The following is a 27209-nucleotide window of genomic DNA, read 5'->3' as shown; positions in this document are numbered from 1 at the left end:
AACAATTATTTGTCAAAAAAAGATATTTAATTAAAGTCATCATAACGTACCTACTAAGGATACACAAAACCGCTGTCGACAAAATAAAATGTAGAATCTAATATAAAATGTTCAGAGTCAACACATGTAATTATACAGTATGGTGCAACACAAAACAGACCAGTACACCAACCAGTAATGCATTTGAGTAGTTCAAGCTTGACTGCATGACATATGCTTGCAAGTAAACAAAACAAACATTCAGGATATCAAAATAAAAATATAGCTGCAAGCAGCGACATGGGGGTCCAAGCACCAGGGGTGAACTGCAGAGCACCGAGTGCAATTTGCATCTTTCTGAAATGTCTGAAAAAATAGAAACAAAGTTTTGCAACAATTCAGTTGCCTGCATACCACAGGTGTGCTGTGGGGGCGCACTGTATGGTGCAATGGGAGAGGCAGACACACAGAGAATGCAAGATCCAGTCCTTCATTCCTCCCAGCCTGGCACATGAACACATAAGGTCCTAATTGTGCTGGAGCACCAGCCTATGGATCTAGAAAAATCAAGACAATGGATTAAAGCAAATACTTTTCTGGGTTGAACAACTGGTTATGCCACATGCACCGCTCAATAGATTTTTTGTCTTACACCTACAACACCTCACACATATACACTCATTAAATCCAAGCACGGATTATTATACCGTTTATTACTATTTTGACACATTCAACGGGTGGTCTCCCTCCTTTTGACATAGAAAACAGAATATAGCAGTATGTTAAGGGGCTCAGGAACTGCACACTGCAGTTGTGTGTGTATGTGGGGGTGGGGGGGGGGGGGGGGGGAAACTGACAGAGACAGATGGACATGCTCTCTCTATGTGAACTGAATTCTATCAGAAAAGTCATTGTTATTTAGCCAAAATGTATAGTGTCCACTTACACTTTTATAATGTCCACTTATACGTTGTCATGGACTGGAAACCTTATCCAAGTATGATCCATATTTTCATTGGATGTAAAGGTACATGTGCAATAATGATTTGAAAATTGTAATTTTGAAGTGGTGCTGTAGCGGCACCTTGAGTGGTAGTTGCACAAAATGTGACATACACGATCTACGTGGGTCCCTTTACAAGTTGTATATTTCCAAAAATTTGAATAGTGGCTGGATTTAAAGTTGGTGTGGTCAAATATCTTTTCCACAATTTTTGCATATTCATATTTGATTACCTTTAAAAAATGTTGGACGGAGGGGGATGTACTTCTCAGGACTGTTGGAGGAAAGCTGTCTGAGAGTTCCTGTGAAATTCTGTACAATTTGACATTATGGAGCTTATGCAAGTGAGTATTTTGCAAAAAGCACCCCCCACAGGCTATATTGCACCTTACCATGTGAACCTGTGCATGCTCGTCCACAATATGGCTCAATATGGCACAATATCTATCATCCCCTGATAGTTTCAAAGTTGCAATTTTGCGGGTAGCACTGGAGAGCTACCTAGAGTGCCAGTTGCTTGCGTGTCATGCATAATAAGTCAGCAGCCATACCAAACCTGCCTGCCAAATTCTGTGAGTTTTTCAGCATGGGAAAGGGCTGAAAATGTAGGGAAAAGAGCAAAAAAAATAATAAAAAAATAAAAAGAACAATGGTGCTTGGCCCCCTATAAAACAATAGAAATGGCCAATTCTTTCTAAAGGCTGGAGCCAGAAAGCAGCGCTAAACTCATTTATCCCCTTGAAGTTCACCCCTTTGCACTGTTAACATTTGCCAAAACTTCCCATCTTCCCTCCACTTCAGGGCAAAGTAGAGGCCACAGACAGGTCCGTCAATCACTGCTTTCCATTCCCTCAAGCAACAGTCCTCACCGAACAATATACTGGCACAGTGTTTAACTTATTTGTTCCAGGCACCCAATTTGATGATGCACGCTCCACCAGACCACCTGGGACAACAGCGCTCACCTCCCCCCTAGCTCTGATCGACAATTTTAACAATCAGTGCACCTTCAGTATGGCCTGACACCCTCAATCATGAAGGGTATCTCATTATCCAAGCCATGACTGAATAATTGAGGAAATCAAACCCCCAGTCACCACCGCCTTTACCCTAAAACCAGCATTTTTGGGGGGCGTTAATCCCAAAAAAGGACAAAAAGATCATTGCTAAAATTAATGGCAAACGAACACAGGGTGATTTAACCACTTAGCGCACACCCCCTAGTGTTCGGCATGCCAGTGTGCCTACATTGTTCAACTCAGACATTGCTCCTGCAACCAAAGGATGAGTTGAAAACAGAAACGCTTTGTTTTAGTTTCATTAGTAGACGATACACGACAACTATGCCAAATAAAGAGTTTTGCAGCACCACCATTGTCGTTCTGGTTGTTCATTTAACACACCCCCTCCATGCAGTCTCATCTGCAACTACACCCCCCACCCATGACATAATGGACATCTATGGACATGTCTATCTGGGCATTTATAAATAAAAATATTTTTTCACCACTCAAAAATCGCATTCCAACACAGCAACAAGATACACCCAACAATAGCCCTAAGATATGCCAATACAGCAGTGCAAAAGTTGCTCACTGAATAATGAAATAAACAAGAGAAAGTTTTCAAAAATTACACCATTCATTCTACAGTCAACATGTGGGACTAAATATTGAATAAATATACAACCTTACCATTGATTTTACGCGTAGAGATGTCCCTTTTCATGACTGAGTGGTCATATATTGTCTTGGACAACCCGTTTGTGAAATATACGCACATTTGTGATGCCTGGGTATCTTCCAAAATAGCAGTGCATAATACCACAAGTGTTGTTTATGGTGTTGTCGCCCTTTTTAGTACAGTCTGGCGTGATTGACAATTCATTTATTCAGTAGGTGAGAGTATAAGCTTTCTAATGATGTATAACATGTCTAATTTTGCTTTTGGAATAGTGTTTTATAGGTCAGTGTAACCGAAAGTTTTCTCATCATCACATTCACTTACGCATTCACTCTGTGGTAGCAGTAAAAGATGCTGCACCTGACGAAACGTTGTCAACAATTTTTCGTAATTTCTTGGAAAATACTATTATTATTGAGTAGGGTTTGGTATCAAGAACCGGTTCCAAATTTCCAAGAACCGTGGATTCGATAAGACATGCGCATTTCAATTCTGCAGTTCGGTTCCTAACTTTTGCATATTTCAGTCGTGCTCCCGAGTGAACTGCAGTGAGCATTATACAGCCCATAAAAGTTGCACTTATCTGCCAGGACCTGCTACGCGGACCTAATGTCACGTCATTTGTTACGCAGTACGTCTACAAAGCATGTGAGAAGAGATACTGTTTACATCCTGGACCATGGCTGACCACAGCAAATGCTCGAACATTTGGCTGAGCTTCACTAAAAAAGATAAAGATGCAGCAAAATGCAACACCTGCAGTAAGGATATTTTGTGCAAGGGAGGAAGCACCTCCAATATGACAAAGCATTACTACAACACGGCGTGAATCTGAAGGAATGCACCGTGTTCGATGTGTTGCCGTCTCCCAGCCACAATAACACCCCAGATACAGCTAACGTTAACAGTAGCAACAAATTTTCCCCGACCGTGAAAACTGCCTGACTTGTTTACATTTTGGACAGATGTGGCTAGTGGGTAAATCTATCGCTGTTTCCGTACACCAAGTATTCTCAAGTTGGCTGCAGAAATATTACTAAAACACTTAACGAGTAGTAAGTCACTAGTGCTCAGTGGATGTTTAAGTTACTTCTAGTGTTATTAACTAAAACGAGAGCCAGTTTAGTCCCAAAGCTGTCAAAGTCAGACTAGTGGGTCTATATTTAACATTAACATGTAGCCTACAGTTTTAATTTAATTAAATTTTTGGTAAGGGGTGGTTTTATGGTTTTAAACACTCTGTGCTATGATGACATTATAAATAGAAGTGGGTGATTGACGAGCGTTTTTATGCATGGTAGGTTTGATCTAAATCCATTTACAGAATATAGCGTTTTTTCCCAAAGATGGTATTTCTCGATATAATTGTGCTGACGTGTTAACACATTAGTACGGTTGCGGGTCAGGCACTCTTCACGATAAGAAGAAATTTTAGGATAGCGCTTCCGATTTTGCTTGCGTCGAAAGTGCTACAACGGAAACAGCGATAGATTTACCCATCTGTCCAAAATGTAAACAAGTCAGGCAGTTTTCACGGTCGGGAAACATTTTAGACAACGTCTCACGCTCAGGTACAAAACACAGATGAGCTGATATTATATTGAAGGTAAACAAATGATGTCTACAAACATTTTTATTTTAATTTGTTATATTTTTCCATTATTTATTTAAATAGTTTTTAGTTTGTAATTGTTTTTGTTGATCATTCCTTATAAGAAAGAGTAATATTTATTTTTATAAATGAAAGGAAAAAGAAACCTTCCTGACAGTTTACTGATTATAGCCTAAATTTGCCAATAATAATAATAATAATAATAATAATAATAATAATAATAATAATAACAATAATAAAAACTTTATTTATACACTCACTGGCCACTTCATTAGGCGACAGGAGTGGTCTTCTGCTGCTGTAGCCCATCTGCTTCAAGGTTTGACATTGTTTGCGTTCAGAGATGCTCTTCTGCATTCTGGTTATTTAAGTTACTGTTGCCTTTCTATCAGCTCGAACCAGTCCGGCCATTCTGCTCTGACCTCTGCCATCAACAAGGCATTTTCGCCCAGAGAACTGCCGCTCACTGGATATTTTCACTTTTTCGGAAAATTCCCTGTAATCTCTAGAGATGGATGTGCGTGAAAATCCCAGTCGATCAGCTGTTTCTGAAATACTCAAACCAGCCGGTCTGGCACCAACAACCATGCCACGTTCAAAGTCACTTAAATCACCATTCTTCACCACTCTGATGCTTGGTTTGAACGTCAGCAGATCGTCTTGAACATGTCTACATGCCTACATGCATTGAGTTGCTGCCACATAATTGGCTGATTAGATATTTGCGTTAACGGGTGCAGTTTGCAGTTGAACAGGTGTACCTAATGAAGTGGCCGGTGAGTGTATAACACCTTTCATGCAGCAGTAGCAGCCCAAAGTGCTTCACACCAAGGAAATAATAATAATAAACAATTAAAACAGGAAACTATAGAATAAAGGTAGGCTAATTTTTGTTCTTGAAATATTTGTTCTTTTTTCTCTCCAAAAAATATTGCAATCGGAACCGAGATTCGATAAGAACCGGATTCAATAAGCAGAATCGGAATCGATAAAATTGAAACGATACCCAACCCTATTATTGAGGAATTCTGGGTATGGCTAAGCCATATGTTTGTAGATAGACCTAGATGACATTGTTTTCTGGAGTAAGACAGAACCAGAACCTGCTGCTGATGGCAGACCTGATGAAGCCACTGTGCACTGAAGGAACTGCACCAGTTGTCAGTCTCACCTGGTCCTGGCTTCGACATCCCATCCTGAACTCCATCATATCACCGGGAAAATAATCCTCCGGTCTAAAATGAGCGCCACACACGACCGCGTTTTTTATAACAAATTCAGCAGTGAAGTCCCGTCTCTTCACCTGCACAAAACGCAGCCAGGGACATAAGCTAGCACCGTTCCTTTTGCTCGATGTCCTGACAGGCTGGAGTTTGTGCAACCTGCACAGACACAATAATTGACCATGATGATACACGGTGAAATGCAATATAAAACTACTTTAAAAAGACCAACTCACTATATCACGACCCCTCAGACTCACTACCACCTACTACTGCACATTAGGCTAAGGCAGCAGGCAGACTCCCTTCTGTTACGTAATATGACGCGATGTTGAAAAAAACTGTTTTTAGGAGCTTTGCTCAAAACGACTACTATTTCCTCTGAATATGTGCCCTTATGTCTTGTAAAAAGTATTAAATCCTGCATTAAGTTTTCAAATGGTCATTTTCAGACAAGGTTAAGTATACATTTCGTAAAAAATTTGACCTGCAAGATGCACTTTAAGATTAGCAAGCAGAATTTTCCCCCATTCTTCCATTATGCAGGTCTTCAGCTGTGCAATTGTATGGGGCCTTCGTTGCTGTATTTTGCGCTTCATAATGCGCCACACATTCTCAATTGGAGACAGGTCAGGACTGCAGGCAGGCCAATCTAGCACCCGTACTCTCAGTTTACGCAGCCATGCACTTGTAATCTGGGCAGAATGTGGTTTGTCGTTGTCTTGCTGGGAAATGCAGGGACGTCCTGGAGAAGACAGTGTCTGGACGGCAGCATATGTTGCTCCAAAATTTGTACGTATCTTTCTGCATTAATGGTGGATGGTCCTTTTCCTCTTTGGCCCAGAGGACACGACGGCTGTTTTGTCAAAAAACTATTTGAAATGTTGACTCGTCGAACCACAAAACAGGATTCCACTGTGCTACTGTCCATATCAGATGAGGCCGAGCCCAGAGAAGTCGGCGGAACTTCTGGACAGCGTTGATGTATGGCTTCTGCTTTGCATAATAAAGCCTTAACTTGCATATGTAGATGTAGCGGTGAATGGTGTTGACTGACAAAGGTTTACCGAAGTATTCCCGAGCCCATGTCATGATATCCATTACAGACGCATGACGACTTTTAAGACAGTGGCGTCTGAGGGATCAGAGATCACACAATATCAGTGGTTTTCGACCTTGCCCTTTATGCACAAGATTTGACCAGATTCCTTGAATCTTTTAGTTATATTGTGCACTGCAGAGGGTGAAATGCCCAAAATCCTACTGATTTGTCTTTGGGGAACGCTGTTCTCAAAGTGCTGGATTATTCGCTGATGCATCTGTAGGCAAATTGGCGAGCCTCAACCCATTCCTCCTCATGAAGGACTAGGCCTTTCTTGGAGGCTCCTTATATACTATAACACGATTGCTTCACCTGTTTCTTGGAGGCTCCTTATATACTATAACACGATTGCTTCACCTGTTTAACATCATCTGTATCATATCACCGTGATATTTCAACTTGTCACATCATTATTATTCCTAAATTGCCCCTGTTCAAACTTTTTTGGAAAGTGTTACAGGCATAAATTTCATAATAAACGTATATCATCAAAAAACAATGAAGTTAAATAAGTAAAACATAAAATACCTTGTCTTGTTTGAATACAAGTCAAAGTAAATTTACAAATTACCGCCTCTGTGCCCATTTATAATACATTTTTTATATTCCTGAGAAAAATTATAAGGCAACATGATGCTGGTGAGGTTGTGGGTGATTCCTTCCATCCGTAAGCGTCAGTGTCTTCGATTATCCAGTAAGCAAGTACATTGATATCTTTTCATATTTTCACAAGGGTAAGTTAGATAAAGTAAATAGACAAACTGGGAAGTGGACTCACAGTGACCGTAGAACTTAATGGTGCAGCTTAGACAGACAAATAAATAAGGAAGTGAACTCACTGAGACAAGAACGCTTGGCAGTGGCACTAGCTCCTCCACAGCACAGATCTCCTCCACGGTGCACCAGCTCCAACTCCAGGTTTGTCCTATAAGAAACAGCAGTGGTCTCTATTAACCAGCACATTCCACAACAGGACAAAAGGCTATGGATCAGTATAATGGCATAATAATTTTAAAAACAGGAATGATCTGTCACAGTCAGGCCATGAATTTTTAAGTTGATATTTAAAGATTTGTTGAGTACTTATTTTTATTGCAAAACACATTGGGTTGCCATTAACTGTATGAAAATGTGCTATGCAAATACACCCTAATATTTCTCATATAGGATTTTTTTCCTCTCATTTCTCAGCACCACTACTAGGTCAACTGCTTCTATATTCAAAATAATTTCACACATTCCATACCATGTGGGAGATATGCATTTTCCCTGGAGAGGAGAAGGAGGAGAAGGCGAAGTAGTAGTAGTAGTAGTAGTAGTATAGAAATATAGCTGCACAAAGCTATGTGAGGGTAAAGTCCCAACGGTGAGCCATAGACCATTGGGGGGTTGTGTTATGTGCTCCTAGTTATTTCTGTAATAAAACAGAATTTTGTTGTCATTTTCTCTGTCATGCAAGTGTGTTTTGTGTCGCGTGTACTTTGCTTTTTCGTTACAGGCTGCAGTGTTAGTCGGCTGGCTTCTCCCGTGTGCACGCACAGGCGATGCATGTGCATTGTTCAGTTGCGGGTACTAGCCTCACATGCACTATATAAGATGATGATTCGAGGTAGCCGCTCGCTCTCTCTCTCTCTGGTCCTGCAGGCACGCACCTCAACACAATGCATCTATTAGTTTTGTTCTTTGGTCTTCTACTTGTGATTTTCGTTCAGTCAATATCTAAATAATTATGGTTTATTTAAAAGCGGTTAACACTGCTGGTTGGCATTGTGGCTAATGGTAGTTTTCTTTATTTACTTCACCTTTTTAATTTCAGTTAGCAGCGGGCCGGAAGACTGACCTCCCCCTTTCTCCCCTTTTGTTTCGATTATCTCTCTGTCCAGTTCTCGTTGTGAGTGAGGTTGTGACTTTTAGACAGCTCAGACCGTTTCTGGTCTGAGAGAGAAAGGTCAGTCCTTCTGACTCTGCCCTGTTTGTGTGTTTCCAATTTGTACAATGTCATAATAAATGTACCTATTTTTGTGCAAAAGGACGCTGTGGTGTTTTAAACAGGTTCGGCCTTGGTGCTGGCAGCAGCCGGTTATTGCAACTCGGCAGCCTTGAGCCATAGTCATGGACTGCAAACCTAATCCATAAACTATCCATACCAAGTTTGGTGTGTATTAAATGTAAGGTTACATGTGTAGTCATTATTAGGAAATTGCAATGATCATACAAAAAATTTGGCTGGATTTAAAGGAAGTGTTGTGTTATATCTTTTCCACAATGTATGCATATTTAATTTGTACATTTGAAAATTCAGAATAGAGGCTACAGGTGTGGTAAAATATTTTTATGCATATTCAGTTTTTTATTTTCTTTAAGATTCTTTGACTGAGGGGGTGTGCTTCCCAGGACTGCTGCAGGGAAGTCTTGTCTTGTTGTGTACCTCAGAACATCAGTTGATAGCTCAGAGCCGTTGACCTTCTTCTTAGATCTTCTTGAGCTAGTGAATACAACCGCAGATGGAATCACTAGTGAGCTACTGAACTGCCTGCTGAAACATAGTCTTGATGATGCTTTTCTTAAAGAATGTCTGGTGGGATTCTGCTCAGATGGAGCCTCTGTAATGATAGGCAAAAAAATGGAGTGTACTTAAAACTGAAAATTAAGTTCCCAGGCCTCATAGGCTGGCATTGTCTGAACCATAGGTTGGAGTTGTCTGTATCAGATGCAGTCAAGCACCGCACAGAGACCAACCACTTCACAGCTTTTCTTGACAAGTCTGTATAATCAGTCACCAAAGAACTTAAGAGCTTGATGCTGTAGTCTCTGAAGTAGGTGTATGTTTGAGAAGGATTGGTCGAGTCTTAGGGATAAGGTGGGTGGCTTCATCTTTCTGCACTCTACAATCACCTCACCGCTGCAAGTAAAGATGTGAACCGAAATTCAAGTGAAAGATATATGTATGAGGGGCTAGCAGCAAAGTTGAGTTCAACTGCATTTGTTAAAAACCTTGGGCTGATGATGGACGCACTTGAGGAGCTTAAAGACTTGTCTGAGGCTCTGCAGACATTAGACCGTCGGATAAAAACACATGGCCAAGCCCTCTACCATTAATGTATGGGGAAAATGAAGTAAGAGAGCTATGGAATCTTTTGAAAATAGGATTCTCTGGTGTTAAGCAAAGTTATAGGGATTTTAAGAGAATGCCAGTGTATCAATGCACCCTTCTGAAACTTAAAAATGCAGTGGAAACCATTGCTATGAGCAGTGCAGAGTGTGAGAGAGGTTTCTCGGAAATTAATGCAGTTGTGACACCGTTGCGCTCACAACTGAACATTGAAAATGTCTCTGCTCTAATGTTCATTAAAATGGTTGGACCTCCTCTTACCTCTTGGGACCCCACAAAATATGTCAGGAAGTGGGTAGCTACCACAAGGTCTGCAGACCATTCAGCATGTAGACAAAGATACACTACCACACAGGCTTCCCCATATCAGCCCATCTGGGATCTGATGAACTAACTGGTCTTACTGATACTTCTACAGTAAGACGTTGTGCACAAAATTTTTAGTCATGGAGTCATGGAATTTAATTGTGTTCTCTGTGATGGAATTAACTGTAATATTAGCATACCGTTTCCACTGTGTGTATTGATGTGGAAGTTAAAATTATTCTATCTAGCTAGTTGGGATAATGTGTCTTCAGTGAGTACACATGTGGTTGCTTCTCAATTTTTTCACTTTTCTATTTATAGATGGTTAGCAAGATTGCGAGGAAATGGTGATTGAAATTCTATGGGACTTTGAAAAGTCATGGAAAGGTTTGGAAATTTGAAAAGGGTTGGGTAGCCTGTGTATATTGTAATATTGTAAGATGCAAATTAATTCCGGTTTAACGTAACTATTAAAAAGACTGTTCTATTCATATTACTTTGCATTATTATTCTCTCCTTTAGTGGTAACAACACCATTCCTATATTTGATACAGATACACAGGAGAGTGCACTTACAGAAAGATTTTATTGTCATCAGCTGTAGTTTTGCGCACTGCCAACAGTATCTAGAACAGTGGTCTCCAACCCTGGTCCTGGAGAGCTACAGGGTCTGCTGGTTTTTGTTTTCACCTTAAAATCAGCACCCGATTGAGACCCAAGATACCAGTTGAGTTGAGTTAACTGTGTAATCAACTGCTCTAATTGATTCATGAAGTGCAGAGTCACTGTGAAAACCAGCAGACCCTGTAGCTCTCCAGAACCAGGGTTGGAAACCACTGATCTAAAATGACTTTGATTAGCGTTTTAGTGTTCAGAGCAGAGGGTTGTCTCACTTTGTTATATTTTATTTACAGTTTGTCAAATGATATCAATCAGATTTTGTAGTCCATACGCACACACATGTGCACCCATGGCAACCCTGAAACCACAGAGCCCCCCCACATAACAAATCCCAATTTAACCCCTGGTTATAGGCATTTAAATTCATTTATTATTTAAATTATTTATTGTTTTTATAGCACCACTTATTGACAAAGAGATGCCAAAATGTGCATGCTTCCTCAGAATTATATGCTGTACTTACATACCACATGTCATGAGGATTGGACATAGTCTTCATAAGTGACAGCTGTTTAAATAAAAAATGGCCACACCCACATCAATTTTATGTACGGTGGGTATACATACATTGTTACTGAGGTTCAGACTTCAAAGATTCTTTCTGGCCTAATTTGCTGATCGTAGGCTGAACGGCCCCAGACTAGTTTGCAAAAGTTGGTTGTGCAAAAAATTTGAAATTGTGGAAAATTTTGGCGTACGCATATTACACTGGGAATATACATTTTGTTTAGCATGAGTCAAGGAATCTGGTGAAAAAAGAATTTCAATTCTAGACCACAGGTCAGGAGTCATGGCCCAAAACAAAAATGGTTTTGTTACAGTGCCACCATGGCTCACTTCCTGTTTTGTGCCCTTCGCCATCAAATTTGTTTCTTTACAGCCACTATATAATCTGCAACTATCTTTTAATCATTTTTGGTCAAACTACTCTCCGGAATATACATACCAAATTTGGTGGTAATCCATCAATGCTCTAGCAGGCGTCTTATTTTAAAGGGTTTTCAAAAAATTCTAAATGGTGGAAAATCCAAAATGGTGGACATTATGACTCCTAACCATTTGAGTTGTCCATAAGGAGCCACATCTTCTGAGTTTGGAATAAAGTCTCTAATTCAGAAAGGGCAGGAGTTATGATTGTTTGAATGCTAGAAATTCAAATGAGTTATAGTACCACCAAGTTGCTAATCAGTTCCAAAATCATATGGCCACATGAACATCCCCTACGAAAGTACCAAGTTTTATAGGTCTCATGCAGGCAGGCCAAAACTGGGGACAGAGGAAAATGACTAATAGTATTTCCAAAATAGTGGCAATGATTTTTCATCAATTTATGAATTTAAAAAAAAAAAATTGTGCTCTTGTGAACATCATTAATCTTATAAGGCATGCATAAAACATGCATTAAACTGCCACATGGTACTATGGTATATAGGCCATGTATGTATAGCTATCTGAGAAATTGATATATATTGTGTCCCCACTTTCCAGCCTGAACGAGCTAAAGCTAAGCAAACCCTGCTTTCAAGTGAGGTCAGATTGTAGTTTTCTCCAAGTCAGGATTATGCCACAACTCTGCCAATTCGTGTTGCATCTAGAATCCTGATTTTCCTAACTTGTTCATCTGACCACTCAGAGTTTCCAGACTTGTTCATCTGGCAAAATATTTTCCATGTAACAACAACAAATCCCACAGTGTTGGTTTTCACTTTAATGGCTTTGTCTTCTGCTGTCTCTTCTGAGGCAATCACTGTAGGAGGTGGGACCCATAGATCACATGGCTAAATTAGGGTATCAGCATGACTTCTAATTGCCCCAAGTTAATTTCTTTTGATGTTTGTAGAGGGGAGAAAAGGCAGTATTGTTAGAAACAATACAATATTGTATCCAAATTACTGTTCTTCTAGGGCCATAATCTAAACACTAGATATCTGACAATAGTCATTATCAATCTGGTGCTCAGTCAGCCTAGCATGTTTCATATGTCCATATTTATATCTACACGTGTCTGATTTTTAACTATTTTTTTCTTTTTAAAAATTTGTTCAGCTCTATAGTGCTAATTTGTGGTTTAATCAAGCCAATTCTTTATGGCTGTCCACAAAATGGAATTAGCAAGACACACCAGGTTTCATCACTTTGTGCCAAACCACCTAAGATTTATTAGTTTTTGGTAAAAGAAAACCATGCCCACATGCAAATTCATTTGACACAACTTTTAATGTAGCAACTTGAGAAAATGCAAAGTAGTCAAACTATAAGGAAGGACATAGATGTTGAGTGATTTTAAGTTATTCAAAATGGCGGTAAATCCATAATAGGAGGCTAATAGGTCCTTGAGGCAAATTTATTCTCATTAAGGAGTGGGACCTTGTGACACCAGTTTCAGGTCACAATTAACTGATATAGCCTCACCATGTGGCCAATCAGTGCTAAATTTACTCAGCATTGGCAGGGTGGGTATCACTGTGCCAAGATTCATGTCAGCCATATGATTAGGCCAGAACTAATGAAAGTGAAAATTAGAGAAGAAATATCCAAAATGGTTGCTCATTCAAGATGAACGCAACCCAAAAGGCATGGACATATGTACCTAATGATTTGATTAGACACTCCAGCAAGTTTTAAATCTCTGTGATGGAACACTGATTTTAGTGAATTTTCTTCTCTTGTGCTCTCCAGCACCATTAAATGGTTTGATTGTGCCACTGCTTTATGTCTGTTATCAGGGTAGAGTAATACATGCACATGCCAAGTTTCATCACTTTATGGAAAAGTGTTTGGGATTTATTAAGTGTTTTGTAAAAAGATTCAGACTCATTCAGATTTTTTGGCTTACTATCACATTTTTTTATGTAACAATTACTGGATTTTTAAAGATATTAGTCATATATACCACGTTTAGTTCAAATCAGACATATGGTATAAGAGAAGATTGACTTTGAGAGAAAATTTAAGAAAATCAAAAAGCAAGAAAATCCAATATGGCATGCTTTTTGGATCCAAATGGCAAATCTGCGCAGAGTGACTTGGCGAACCTATGGATGCTGGTTCAGGTGAAAAACAGCAGGAGTCGTGATCATTTTGGTTTAATCGATTGCTGAGTGCCAAACCTGCACATTTGCAAGTATTATGTCAGAAATAGCTATGTATGCTATTAGAATAAAAGTCCCATGTTCACGTTGTGCTTATTGCGCACAAAAAGAGGTTACAAAATTATTTAATTGATCAAGAGGTGAATCAATAGGCTCCTAAATGGTGAAGATGTGGACACATGGCAACAAAAACGAACCATGTGGAACATAATAAAGAATTATGCCTATTGATTTCCCTCAGTCCTGAATTTCATCAGTTAAACATTTTTTTTTTACCTCTCTTCATGCAGCTGTTTCCAATATAGCACAATGTGAACATTGGACTTTTATCTCAATAGCATGCACAGCTATTTCTGACATAATATGTCTAAATAGCATAAATAATCCCTCCACACATGAAAAGTATCAAATTAAGTGAAAATGAACAGCTTGTTAAAATTCTGGGATTGTAATTGTGGTAGGAACAAATACCAGCGTTCAGGACTCACTAAACCAAGTATAGAATTAATTTACCTAATTTGCATAATTTATGCATTTTATAACACAGCAGCCATATTTTTCCATGTATGAACTCTCTTTATATGACATTTAATGATAAGAATCCACTGATCATACTACTGCAAGTTTCATGCAAACTGTTCAATCACTCTAAGAGGAAATGTCGTTTATGTTTTTCCTAAAAAATCAATCATAAAAAACTAACCTAACACACTTACCTCTTTGCGCAGATGTCAAATCTGGCCAATCCTTGCCCATTTAGGGGGTACCCCATTTAAAGCTTTGTTACTCCAGATGTGAGCATAACAGAGACTTGAAAAATGGCTTAAATGAAGCAAGAGATTTGAACCATTTGCAATACTAACTTAGATTATACATATATAGTCTATATTCATAATTTAGGAAGACAAAGTGCCTCAAAGGCAACTGTTCAGGCAAAAATGAATTTGCTCTTTTTTTAGTTTGCAATGAAATACTGAGAGATCCCATGTATACAGCAGGTTAAACTATACATGTCCTGGATCAAAAACTCCTTGACCACCAGTTCATAAAATCTATGGGTGGATATGTAGAACTACTAAAGATCTATGAAGCAAAAACTAAGCAGTGTACCCAGTGTCTCCAAATCTATCCAAAATGTCTAAATTATGCATTGGTGTAAATCACAACATATTCACATATTTCACGACAACTCAACTGTTTTGACTCAAGAAACTCACTGTTGCATCATTTTCAAATGGGACTTACAAGTTTTCCATCAGTGCAGTGGTCTAAAATGTCTAGAGGTCCAGAAACATATCCAAACTCTCTTCAAAATTAATAAAATGTCCATTTTAAAGCATATAAATGAGCCCCTTATGAAGGCTTAAGATGAAACATTAATATCAGATTAAAAAATACTGCAAAAACATTGTCACACAATGGGATACAGTACCTAAATGTGTAATAATTAACTCTCACATGTATTTCTGTACTCCACTAATGTTTTCTTGTATGGGGATGCAATGACATGAAAACAGTATTCAGCCGTCCACCACGTTTTGGAAATGTTCCAACTCTCACGTAACTGGTGCATGCAACACAAAAACTACTAAGCTACCAACGAACGCTTACATTACAGTGTGAAATATCCTCATTATAAAATACCACTAACCTATTTAAAGACACACAATTTCAAAAATAATATATAACCAAAATATTTTCAGCAGTAATACTTACATAGCGATAATGAAATGTTATCTGTGTTCAGTAGATAAAGACAGATATCAATGCTCTCTGCTCTCCTCTTCTGTCTTAATCCAGAAAACGATGTCAGCTAGGTCTATCAGCAAACATATAGCTTAGCTATGCTCAGAAGTCCTCAATAATAATAATATTTTCCAAGAAATTATGAAAATCATTGATAACATTTAGTCAGGTGCAGTGTCTCTTACTGCTACCACAGAGTGAATGCGTAAGTGAATGCAATGATGAGAAAACGTTTGGTTACGCTGAGCTATAAAACGCTATTCTAAAAGCAAACTTAGACATGTTATGCATCGTTAGAAAGCTTATCTAGACTATCTTGTTTCTCCTTAATGTATGCTATCATAGTAAAGGCTTTTTATCTGCATTTTGTTCAATGGACTTAAGTGGACTTGATCCTGAGTTTGGTTACACTGTTGTAAGTCGCTCTGGATAAGAGCGTCAGCTAAATGCCTATAATGTAATGTAATGTAATGTTATACTGTCACCTATTAAATACATTAATTGTCAATCAAATCAGACTGTACTAAAAAGGGTGACAATTCCATAAACAACACGTGTGGGATTTACGCACAGCTATTTTTGAAAGTACCCAGGTGTCACAAATGCATGTATATTTCACAAAAGGATTTGAGCACCTTGCATCTGGGCATTGATTAAGAGTGCCCAAATTTAAGTGCAACAGAACAAGAAACTCCTTTATACCTACCTCCATTAATCTGCTGAACACGCACAAGTAATGACATTGCTCTTATGTGCTTAATTTGATGACATTCTTGTTATGATTGCCTTTTATTTATTTATTTAACCTAACAATGCGCTGTATAATGCCATGTATTGACAAATATCGATAATTGGTAATTCCCAGATTATGCACTTTATGGTCAAGTGTTTCCTGCTCGTTTTTTAATCTCATGTCTGTTAAGTGTCTGTACTTTTATGGCTGACGTGTAAAATGTGGTCTGTGTTGTTTTAACCTTTGTATACCTGCCTGCAAAGCAAATTTCCCTCCAGGGACAATGAAAGTATTGATTGATTGATTGATGGTATAATTGTTGAAAATTTGTCTTGTTTATTTCGTTATTCAGTGAGCAGCGTTTTCACTACTGTATTGGTATATCTTAGGGCTATTGTTGGGTTTATCTTGTTGCTATGACGAAAAACGATTTTTGAGTGGTGAAAGAGTATTTTTATGAATGCCCAGATAGACAATATTGTCCATTATGTCATGGGTGGGGGCTGTAATTGCAGATGAGACTGCAGGGAGGGGGTGCTTGTTAAATGAACGACCAGAGCAACATTGGTGGCGCTGCAAAACTCCATATTTGGCATAGCTGTCGTGTATCGTCTACTAATGAAACCAAAACAAAGCGTTAACTCATACTTTTGTTGCAGGAGACATCAAATAGAAAGTTGAAACTTGGTCGCAACTGGGTCTTCCAGCAGGGCAATGATCCTAAGTATACCTCCAAAGTTGTAACAAAATGGTTTAAAGACAATAAAGTGAAAGTATTGGAGTGGCCATCACAAAGCCCTGACCTGCAACACTCTGCAACAGCTTTCCAAAGAGGCAGATGGCCACATAGAGTTCAATCATTGTTTTACGGAAATACCATAGCTGCAGTTCAAAGGGGTGTCACCGACAGCAGACCAAATGGGTGTCCCACTTGAGTCATTTTTTTCCCCCAAACCACTTTAGCGTAGTTACAACATATGTTCAGAATAGATTCCATTGCTCTGCACGATGAGAGCGCTGACCATGCCCCGTTAGTTAAGAAAATAAGACCTTCTAATTTTTTTTATGGCTTTTCCTGTTCCCCCCCTAATTTTCCTAATTTCCCCTAATTAACTGCTTTAATATACATGGATTAAATCTAATATGAATCTAAATGCACATTTTTTAGGATCCATGACATGGTGTGTCATTTGCAGCAAACCAAATCTGAGATGCCCTTAAATACAGTTGACAGTAAAATAAATATGCGGCAGAGATCCAAGGAATTCTAGCCAGCCAGCATGCATTAAACTATGCGTGCTGTTAATTGAAAAGACCAAAATCTAAGCACAAACAAGAATGTAGCGCACATTACATGGCAGTTTACTCAAACGTCTTCAAATAGAAAATCGCGGTAGAGATTCAATTAATTCTAGCCAGCCAGCACACGATAAACTATACATAAAAGACCAAACTTGGCGCGGCTACACATCGCGTTGACCAATGCGACTACGGGGCGTGGTTTGCGCTAAATCTTATTGACCAATGTTGCAACTACGGAGTGTGGTTTGCACTAAAATGATTTGAGAAAAAAATGACGTCCCACTTAAGTTCACACTTGGCAATTATCACACCTCTGACCAGAATACTTAAACCCTCACTTGTGGCTGTCTCGTTGAGATTCGAACGGAACACTTGTAGAGGCTCCGAGGTGAGTCTCTCTTTGTGCATCGTAATAAAACCTCAATTGGAAAGTGGTCATCAGTGTTACTTCACAGGTTCCGACTTGGTTCCACAAAGGGAGAAGATTCCCAACAGCACCACCAACTAGTCAATCTGTGCACTCAGAGGTCTGCAGCCTTCACAGTCCTACCAATTTTCGTCATTCCAAACAGACACTATAATCCTTTAACCCAAAACCCACGAGAAAAAATTATAAAAATAGGAACAAAAACAATAGGGTTCCAGCAGCTTTACTGCTTGGACCCCTAATAATAACCAAACCAAGGGATGCAATAGAGTGCCTTGCACCTTTGGTGCTTGGCTTCTTAATAAAATCAAGATACACAAAAGGGGGCCAAGCACCAAAGGTAAAAAAAATAAAAAAAAATAAAATAAATAGCAGTCCATCTCGCACGGCAGATTTCACCTGATCAGTATGCTTAATTTCTTTACATCTTCACAGTCAATTCTGAAGACTTCAAATTACCTAATCAAAACAACATTACTGTTTTTGTTTTGTATGACTAAAGCTACACAGCCTATTTTGTGTATGTTCTGCATTTTCGATAAGATCATGGGACCAACATCAATCCATCCATTTCCCAAGTAAATATTTGTGTTATGTGCAGGTTTTGCCAATTATTACAATTCAAAATTGAACTGAATGCTGCAAAAAACAGCTACATTTTAAGAATGCACCACACTTTCTTTTTTCTGCCTGATAAACGCATAATTATCTGTTAATGCAAACTGTAGAATAGCTTCATTGTTTTGTCGTAATGGTAAACAAGCTTAGTAAACAACAGCATAGTCCGCTGCCATAAAATTTACGTTTTAGCAGCTAGGCTTCATGTAACATCACTTTGCCATACCTACCAAAATGACGCCACTGGGATCAGAATCTCTACGCATCCCCTCTCCCTTAATATATCATTACTCTTCTGAAAATCTAATATAATCTGATATAAATGTTTTTGATATGTTTAATCTTTGTATCTTGGTATTCCATAATAAGCTGTCTGTGAAATAACATTTCAGACAATTGGGTTTATTACTTGTCAATCATTTATTTTACATATTTTAGTAATTACTTCAACATGTAAAGTGGAATGCAATATTTATCATTTAAATACTTATCAATCTACTAATGGACCCTGATCTGCATGAGTTCAAAGAGAGGGGCGATATCTGTCTTGGGGTTTGGGGTTGCCAGTAATCTAAATCCAACTTTGTTTCCCACTTGCTTACCCCACCCACCCCTTAATAAAATCCATTAAACTAGTAATCAGATATGTATGGCATTAATCACATAACACATCACTTAAATCACATCAGAAAACGTTCCAACGGTATTTGAATAATGTAGTTTTTTTATATTCATACTATACAAAATGAAAAATTGTGAAACTCCCAGAGAACTGGTTGAAAATTAACATACATTTTGGGGGTGCGATTCACATGTACATTTACATGCAGTAGTGATTCCAGGGAGGAGCTGGAGGGAGACACTGATGGAGTCTGATGGCAGTCTGATGGACGCTCAGTCTCTAAACAGTGAACTGCAACTTCTCAGCTTGTGCTCAGAAAGGAAAAACTAGGACTGGGAGCATTTTGCATTTCACATATCATCATTTTTTTCCCTCCTCACAACACAATGGGGTAAATACACAGGTTCTGCCACCTGCTGCCCTCTGCATGGCTCTGCCTTCGGCTAGCCTCTCCTCACCTTGTAGTATCTTGAGGCCATAAATTCCAGTTATGTTTCATTCAGTACTGGGGGGTTTGCTTGCCAACAATTTCACATTTCTTTTTGTGCTACATCGAGTACCAGCGATGCAGCCCCTTAGTATACTATACAAGCTGTCGGGTGGTCCACTTGCACTGCTATGTCATCCAAATCAAACATGTGAATCAAACATTTGCTGCAATTCCACCATACATCCTCCTGTAATTTAACAAACACACTAGTCCAAATGCTTCTCATCCCATTTAAATTTTCCTATTCCTGAAATTTCAAAACACTGGCTTTTCCCATCGTACATTATTAAAAGAAGATAAGTAGGTTTATGTTACCTAAAATAATACAAAATTTGGATGGTTACTATCCTGCGGATGGAGGCTCATTGCAACGGGCAGAGGAAGCGGGTGCTAATCCTTTCTTTCTTCCAGGGAGAAAAAGCAATTTCACATTGATAATGTGGCTGCGCCAAGCTCCATCTGGCTATCACTGATAAGAGTGCCTGTGTGACAGAGGAATTTTCCACTCCTCAGGCAATTTGCGCTGCTCACTGATCTTCAAAAACCCAGCAGGCACATCAGACACAGAGAGCTGGGTTTCACATGGCAGGGAGGAAGGCAAGAAATGGGTGAAAAGGTAGCAGGATAAGCAGTGAATGGGAATAGGGAGGGGTTATTGTAGGAAGGTTGTCCTCGTGAGTGGGTAAGGGATGGAGAGGAGGAGAAAGAGGGGGTGAACAGGGTCAGATGGTTACCTGGTAATAATGTATACCGCAATATACAAAAATACTGGCATGTTATTTCAATAACATTCAAACTACTAGTGGAAAACCCATAGTAATATCTGCCCGAGCATGAAAATATAGTTTATTTACCAATTAAACATCTTTCACCTTTACCAAAAGGTGTCATTTTTGTAGCTGACGTAATATGACCATTGTATTCATAAAAGTTTCATGCTATCACCATTACAAAGCAGGATGCAAAGCAAAAAAATAAGGCTTTTTAATGGCTCACAGCTGGTTTTTCACTCACATTGGCCCCTCATTGTTTTATTATTTGTTTTATATTTATTTATAATGTTGAGAAGATGACACAGCAAAATGCGTTACACATAAGTTTATAATACTAGAATATTGACTAGGTCCACTAATATCACAAAAGTCACTTTTTTTGAGGAACAGACTCAAAAAGAGGCATTTTAACCCCTTTGTGCAATCCCCCTAATAGTCTGCAAGCTGATGTGCCTAGATTGCTCAACTCAGACTTTCATTGCTCCTGCAACCAAACTATGAGTTGAAAAAACAAACTGTTCTAGCTTTATTAGCAGATGATACATAACAACTATGCCGAATATGAGTTTCTAAATGCCACCATTGTCGTGCCGGTCGTCTATTTCACAAGCACCCCCTCCCTGCAGTCTCATTTGCAACTACACCACCCACCCATGACACACTGAACAACAGTGTCTATCTGTGCATTCATAAAAATATTCTTTCACCACTAAAAAAGTGTATAGCAAGAATGTATTCCCAATAATAGCCCTAAGACATGCCAATACAGCAGTGAAAACGCGGCTAACTGAATAACGAAATAAACAAAACAAATTTTTCTAAAATTATACCATGTCATTCTACTGTCAATATCTGGGACTAATTATGGAACAAATATGCAATCTTGGCATTGGTATTACTCATAGAGTTGTCCCTATAGAGACTGAGTGGTCATATGTTGTCTTGGACAACCCGTTTTTGAAATATACGCTCATTTGTGACACCTGGGTACCCTCCAAAGTAGCTGCGTGTAATACCACACATGCTGTTTATGGTGTTGTCGCCCTTTGTAGTACAATCTGGCTTGATTGACAATTAATGTATCCAATAGGTGATAGAATTAACATTCTAACGATGTATAATATGTTTAGTTTCACTTTTTTATAGCGTAACCGAACGTTTTGTCTCATTATCGCAGCCTTATGCATGGTAAAGAACACTGCACCCAGCAAAACTTTATTCTCTACATTTCACTGTAATGTAAGCATTCGTTAGTATCTTAGTAATTTTGTGTTTCATGCACCAGATATGACGCGAAAGTTGGAACACTGCCAAAACGTGTTGGACAGTTGAATTTTGTTTTAATGTCATCCCATCCCCATACAAGAAATCATACATATTGTAGAGAACAGAAAAAACATGAGAGTTAATGATTACACTTTTAGGTACTGTGCCACATTGTGTGACAATGTTTTAGCATTATTTGATATCAATGTTTCATCTTAAACCTTCCTAAGGGGCTCATTTATATGCTTTATAATGGACAAAAAGAATCTTTGGAGAGATCTTGGATATGTTTCTGGACCCCAAGATATTTTAGACCACTGTACTGATGGAAAGCTTGTTCATTCTCAAAATGGTGCAAAAGTGAGCTCCTTGAGTCAAAACAGTTGATTGGTAGTGAAATACATGATTATGTTGTGATTTACAGAAATGCATAATTCAGACATTTTTGATAGATTTTAAGACACTGGGTACACTGCTTAGTTTTTGCTTCATAGATCTTTAGTAATTCTACATATCCACCCTTAGATATTACGCACTTGTGGTCAAGGAGTTTTTGATCCAGGACATGTATAGTGTAACCTGTTTTATATATGGGATCTCTCAGTATTTCATTGCAAACTAAAAAAAGAGCAAATTCATTTTTGCTTTTTTGCCTAGACAATTACATTTGTGGAACTTTATTTCTTCCTAAATTATGAATATATTATTGTAAATGGTACAAATGTCCTGCTTCATTTAAGCCATGTTTCAAGTCTCCATGATGCTCACATCTGGAGTTATAAAGCTTTAAATGGCACCCCCTAAATGTAAAGGACTGGGCAGATTTGAAATGTGCACGAAGGGTTTAAGTACCTCCTGACTTATTCTCTCTTAATCAAATTCTTGCTCTAACTCCAACTGTAACTTACTAGATAAAGAAAAGACTCTATTTTTAAGCAGTTCTATGAGGGAGGGGGGCATAATTGAGAGAGAGGGGGTCAACCTGGCTGCGCTGATTCGGTGAGGTGTGAAGTGTGGGGGTATGATTGTAGACAGGGACTGTCTGAAAATGAAAATTTGCATATTAAATTGGCCTTTTGCCAATATGCAATATCTTTTGATAGTAGTCTTATAGTTCTTTGCCCTGCTTGGAAGCAGAGCAAATAACTATGAGACTACTATCAAAAGATTCCTGGTTTTAACATCAAACATGTCTAACCTCTGAGGTAATCAAGTTCAGTTATCAAAGAAAAAACATGGAAGTTTTTCCAACTGCACCTGCGATGTATTTTCATAGACAAATAAATTAAGGGCAACATGCAGGTTAAACTTTTAAATGGATTTCAAATTCTGCGCTTATGTAGAGGATGGTTTGAAAAAAATTAATACAATACAAACCATATGGGCTGAAATGCAGTAAAAAGTAGGCATTCTAAGCCACATCCCCAATAAAATATACATATCGGCAAGTGACGTAACAAAGGGGAGATATATTGACATGCACAGAAAGTCTGTAGTGGGATTATTTAAAAATGCTACAGTAAAACTCCACACAATTGAGCCAGTATGGAGATCAGGACCCCTTTTCTCATGAGCAAGGATCGAAAGTGTGAGACCTTCAAAAATTTACAGAGAAATTCCAAACCAAATTTTCACATTTCTCGCTTTAGCCTGTACTGAATTACATAGAAGGTTTGAAGCCAGATTATTCAAAAACGCTACAGTAATTTCACAGAAATGGGGTAGGATGTAGACCAAGGCTGTGTCCCAAACTGCATACTTCCATGCTCCGAGTGCGCATAGGGAGCATGCCTCCATCTTGGAGTGCAAGTCCAAACCGAATTTTGGTAGTGCAGAGCATGGATAAAGTACCCGGATTTGCACTCCATTTGATCAAAATTTGAAGTGTGCATCCGTGCATGCTCCGACTGGGAAGAATCCCATAATTCCTTTCGCGAAAACGGTCAAAAACAACGGTAATGGCGGATGACAGTCTAGTGTAGGCTACTCTCTCGGACTGGAAACTGAAATCATGTCATAGGAAAATGGTACACAGTGAGGACTTGGTATATAAATAAAGTGGTAGAGTGTTGATGAATAACGCAATATGTAAAGTATCGGTTCTTTTTTTAGTTTAAAGATATGTGCTTATAACGAGTGTAGCGAACTATATTGAATACATCGGTGCTAATCGTCGGGTTCCGTTTTGAATTATAAACTGCCGTTTTATCCTCGCCACTGCCCATCTTCTTTTCATTTAATTTGAAATACACCCTTGCCTATGGAGTAGCCACCACAAACATGACAGGCTCCATATCTGTTGCCTAACTGAGTACCCAGTTGTCCGCACACAGTTGGTATACAGCCGAAAATAATGAAAAAACAGACACGACTGTTTACAATGAAATGGCAACTTTATTATGGGGTTGACAGTTCACTGAAAGCTATCCAAACTGCAATTAATATTTTCCAAGCTATCATTGCCTTCCACTGCTCTTCTGAAAGCAAAAAGGAGACTTCAATTGAAGTGGCTAGCTCGCTAAAAGTTGCTGATATTACTGGTTAGTCTAAATCATAATATTTCAGTAATAGCCTACTACTTATGGAGTGTGAGCATCTATCAACCAGGTTCGTTCGGTAGACAGGAAAACATCAGATTTTCAACTGTAGTCTATATAAAATAGGCAAAATATAAGTAACAACCTGTACCTAGTTATGTAGAAAAAAATGTCCTTGTTATCCTCCAGAGGTATTTTTTTCAGTACATTCGCGATTTTTTTTGCTAGCTTTAGTTGCTATGGAGACGTGTATCGACCACTGCATAGAGATTAAAGGAACTTGTCTTTACTTGAGATCATATTGTAGAAGTGTCCCGTCTTGTGTGTTTCAGGTTAATATGAAAAAGGCTGGTCCCTACTAGCATTTCTAGCGATCCGTTACATATTCACAGTTGTAACCCAAGTAGCAGGAAGCAAACTAGCCATTAGAGAAGAAGCGACATTTGCAGTACTTAATGGTCGCGACTACAGAATTAATTAGTCTATCAATATAACTAAAATGTATATGTATTAAGTTGGATTTTTTCCCTTTTAGACAGTTATATGTAATTTTTAGACTAATTTAAGACTTGCATTTAAATAGGTAACGGAGTCCAGTCCGCTTGAATAAATATGAAATAAATACAGTAGCATTTCAGATTCAGTAGCACCCCCTCCCTGCAGTCTCATCTGCAACTACACCCCCCTCCCATGACATAATGGACAATATTGTCTATCTTGGCATTCATAAAAATATTGTTTGACCACTCAAAAATTGTATTCCGTCATAGCAACAACATAAACCCGACAATAGCCCTAAGATATGCCAATAAAGCAGAGAAAACTCTGCTCACTGAATAACAAAATAAATGAGAAAAAGTTTTTTTTAAATGATACCAAGTATGTTCTACAGTCAATATCAGGGACTATATATTGAATAAATATACAACCTTACCATTGGTTTTACGCATACAGATGTCCCTTTTTAGACTGAGTGGTCATATATTGCCTTGGACAATCCGTTTGTAAAATATATGCGCATTTGTGATGCCTGGGTACCTTCCAAAATAGGTGTGCGTAATATCACGTGTGTTTACGACGTTGTCGTCCTTTTTAGTACAGTCTGGCTTGATTGACAATTAATTTATTCAGAAGGTGAGAGTATAAGCTTTCTAACGATGTATAACATGTCTAATTTTGCTTTTGGAATAGTGTTTTATAGGTCAGCGTAATCGAAAGTTTTGTTATCGCATTCACTTATGCATTCACTCTGTGGTAGCAGTAAAAGGTGCTGCACCTAACGGAACGTTGTCAATGATTTTTCGTAGTTTCTTGGAAAATACTATTATTATTGAGGACCTCTGAGCATAGCCAAGCCATATGTTTGCTGATAAGACCTAGCTGACATCGTTTTCTGGTGTAAGACAGAAGTATATCTTTGATTTCCTGCCTCTGTCTTTATCTACTGAAAACAGATAACATTTCATCATTGCTATGCAAGTATTACTACTCAAAATATTTCGGTTATATGCGTTATTTTTTAAATTGAGTGTCTTTAAATAGGTTAGTGGTATTATATAATGAGGATATTTCACACTGTAATGTAAGCGTTCGTTGTTAGTCTAGTAGTTTTTGTGATGCATGCAACAGTGATGACGCGAGTGTTTTAACATTGCGAAAACTTGGTGGACAGTTGAACATTGTTTTAATGTCGTCCCATCCCCATACAAGAAAACATACGAGAGTACAAAGTATAGAAATACATACAAGAGTTCATTATTACACATTTAGGTACTGTACAGCATTGTGTGACAATATTTTTGCATTAATTTTAAATCTGATATCAATGTTTAATTTTAAACCTTCATAAAGGGCTCATTAAATGCTTTACAATGGACAAAAAGTATTATATTCCTTTTTGGAGAGATTTTGGTTATGTTTCTGTACCCCTAGCTGTTTTAGACCACTGTACTGACGGAAAGATTGTAATTTCCACTTGCAAATGATGCAACAGTGAGTTTCTTGAGTCGAAACAGTCGATTTGTAGTGAAATACATGAATATGTTGTGATTTACAGCCATGCATAATTTAGACATTTTGGGTAGATTTGGAGACGATGGGTACACTGCTTAGTTTTTGCTTCATAGATCTTTAGTAGTTCTACATATCCACCCTTAGATTTTATAAACTTGTGGTCAAAAGTTTTTGATCCATGACATGTATATTTTAACCTGCTGTATGCAATCTCCCAGTATTTCATTGCGAACTAAAAAAAGATTCATTTTAGATTTCTTCCTAGACAAGTTGCATTTGTGGCACTTTATTTCTTCCAAAATCATAAATTCCAAGTAATCTAAGCTAGTATTTTAAATGGTAAAAATGTATTGCTTCATTTAAGCCGTTTTTCAAGTCTCTGTGGTGTTCACATCTGGAGTTATAAAGCTTTAAATAGGGTACCCCCTAAATGGGCAAGGATTGGCAAGATTTGCCAAGGGATTAAATTTCTGCCATCCAATATGTTCATTTTCCAAAAGGATTTTATAACTGCATTTATTTATATGCAGTTCGGAGTTTTATTTTTATACAGTGCAGAGATATTTCATCCACACCATTTCAGAAGTACATTAGTTCCTGTTCTCTCATACACATGTGATGCAATGTAGAGGGGAAAACAAAATGCGTGACACTTGTGTATCTGATCCTTCCATATTAAAGCCTTAAAAAGATGTGTAGTGAACGTAACATAATTTTAAATAATAACAATAATAATAATAATTATTAAAGCGGCAAGCGGCGTTGGGAGGGGTCCAAGCATTGGCACTATTGCGCCCCTATGGAGCGATTTTAAAATGGTTTTGTCCTCATGATCATATACCTTCACCCAACATATCTACTGAATATCATGATGATCGTATAAAATATT

General features: G+C 38.3%; 1 protein-coding gene across 5 annotated transcripts in view; it reads right to left on the bottom strand.

Moving 5' to 3' along the window:
- Window positions 1-27209, bottom strand: part of ubr3 (ubiquitin protein ligase E3 component n-recognin 3) — a 412017-nt gene that overhangs the window by 69095 nt on the left and 315713 nt on the right. For all 5 annotated transcript variants that reach the window (XM_064329864.1, XM_064329859.1, XM_064329863.1 and 2 more), the window contains one exon: window positions 7442-7527. In XM_064329864.1, coding sequence (XP_064185934.1) covers window positions 7442-7527 — 86 coding nt within the window. The remainder of the gene's footprint in view (window positions 1-7441; window positions 7528-27209) is intronic.

The sequence above is a fragment of the Anguilla rostrata genome, chromosome 3 (genome assembly GCF_018555375.3).
Source record: "Anguilla rostrata isolate EN2019 chromosome 3, ASM1855537v3, whole genome shotgun sequence".
Taxonomy (NCBI): domain Eukaryota; kingdom Metazoa; phylum Chordata; class Actinopteri; order Anguilliformes; family Anguillidae; genus Anguilla; species Anguilla rostrata.
The sequence above is the reverse complement of the archived record's forward strand: the minus strand, read 5'-3'. Positions and strand labels throughout refer to the sequence as shown.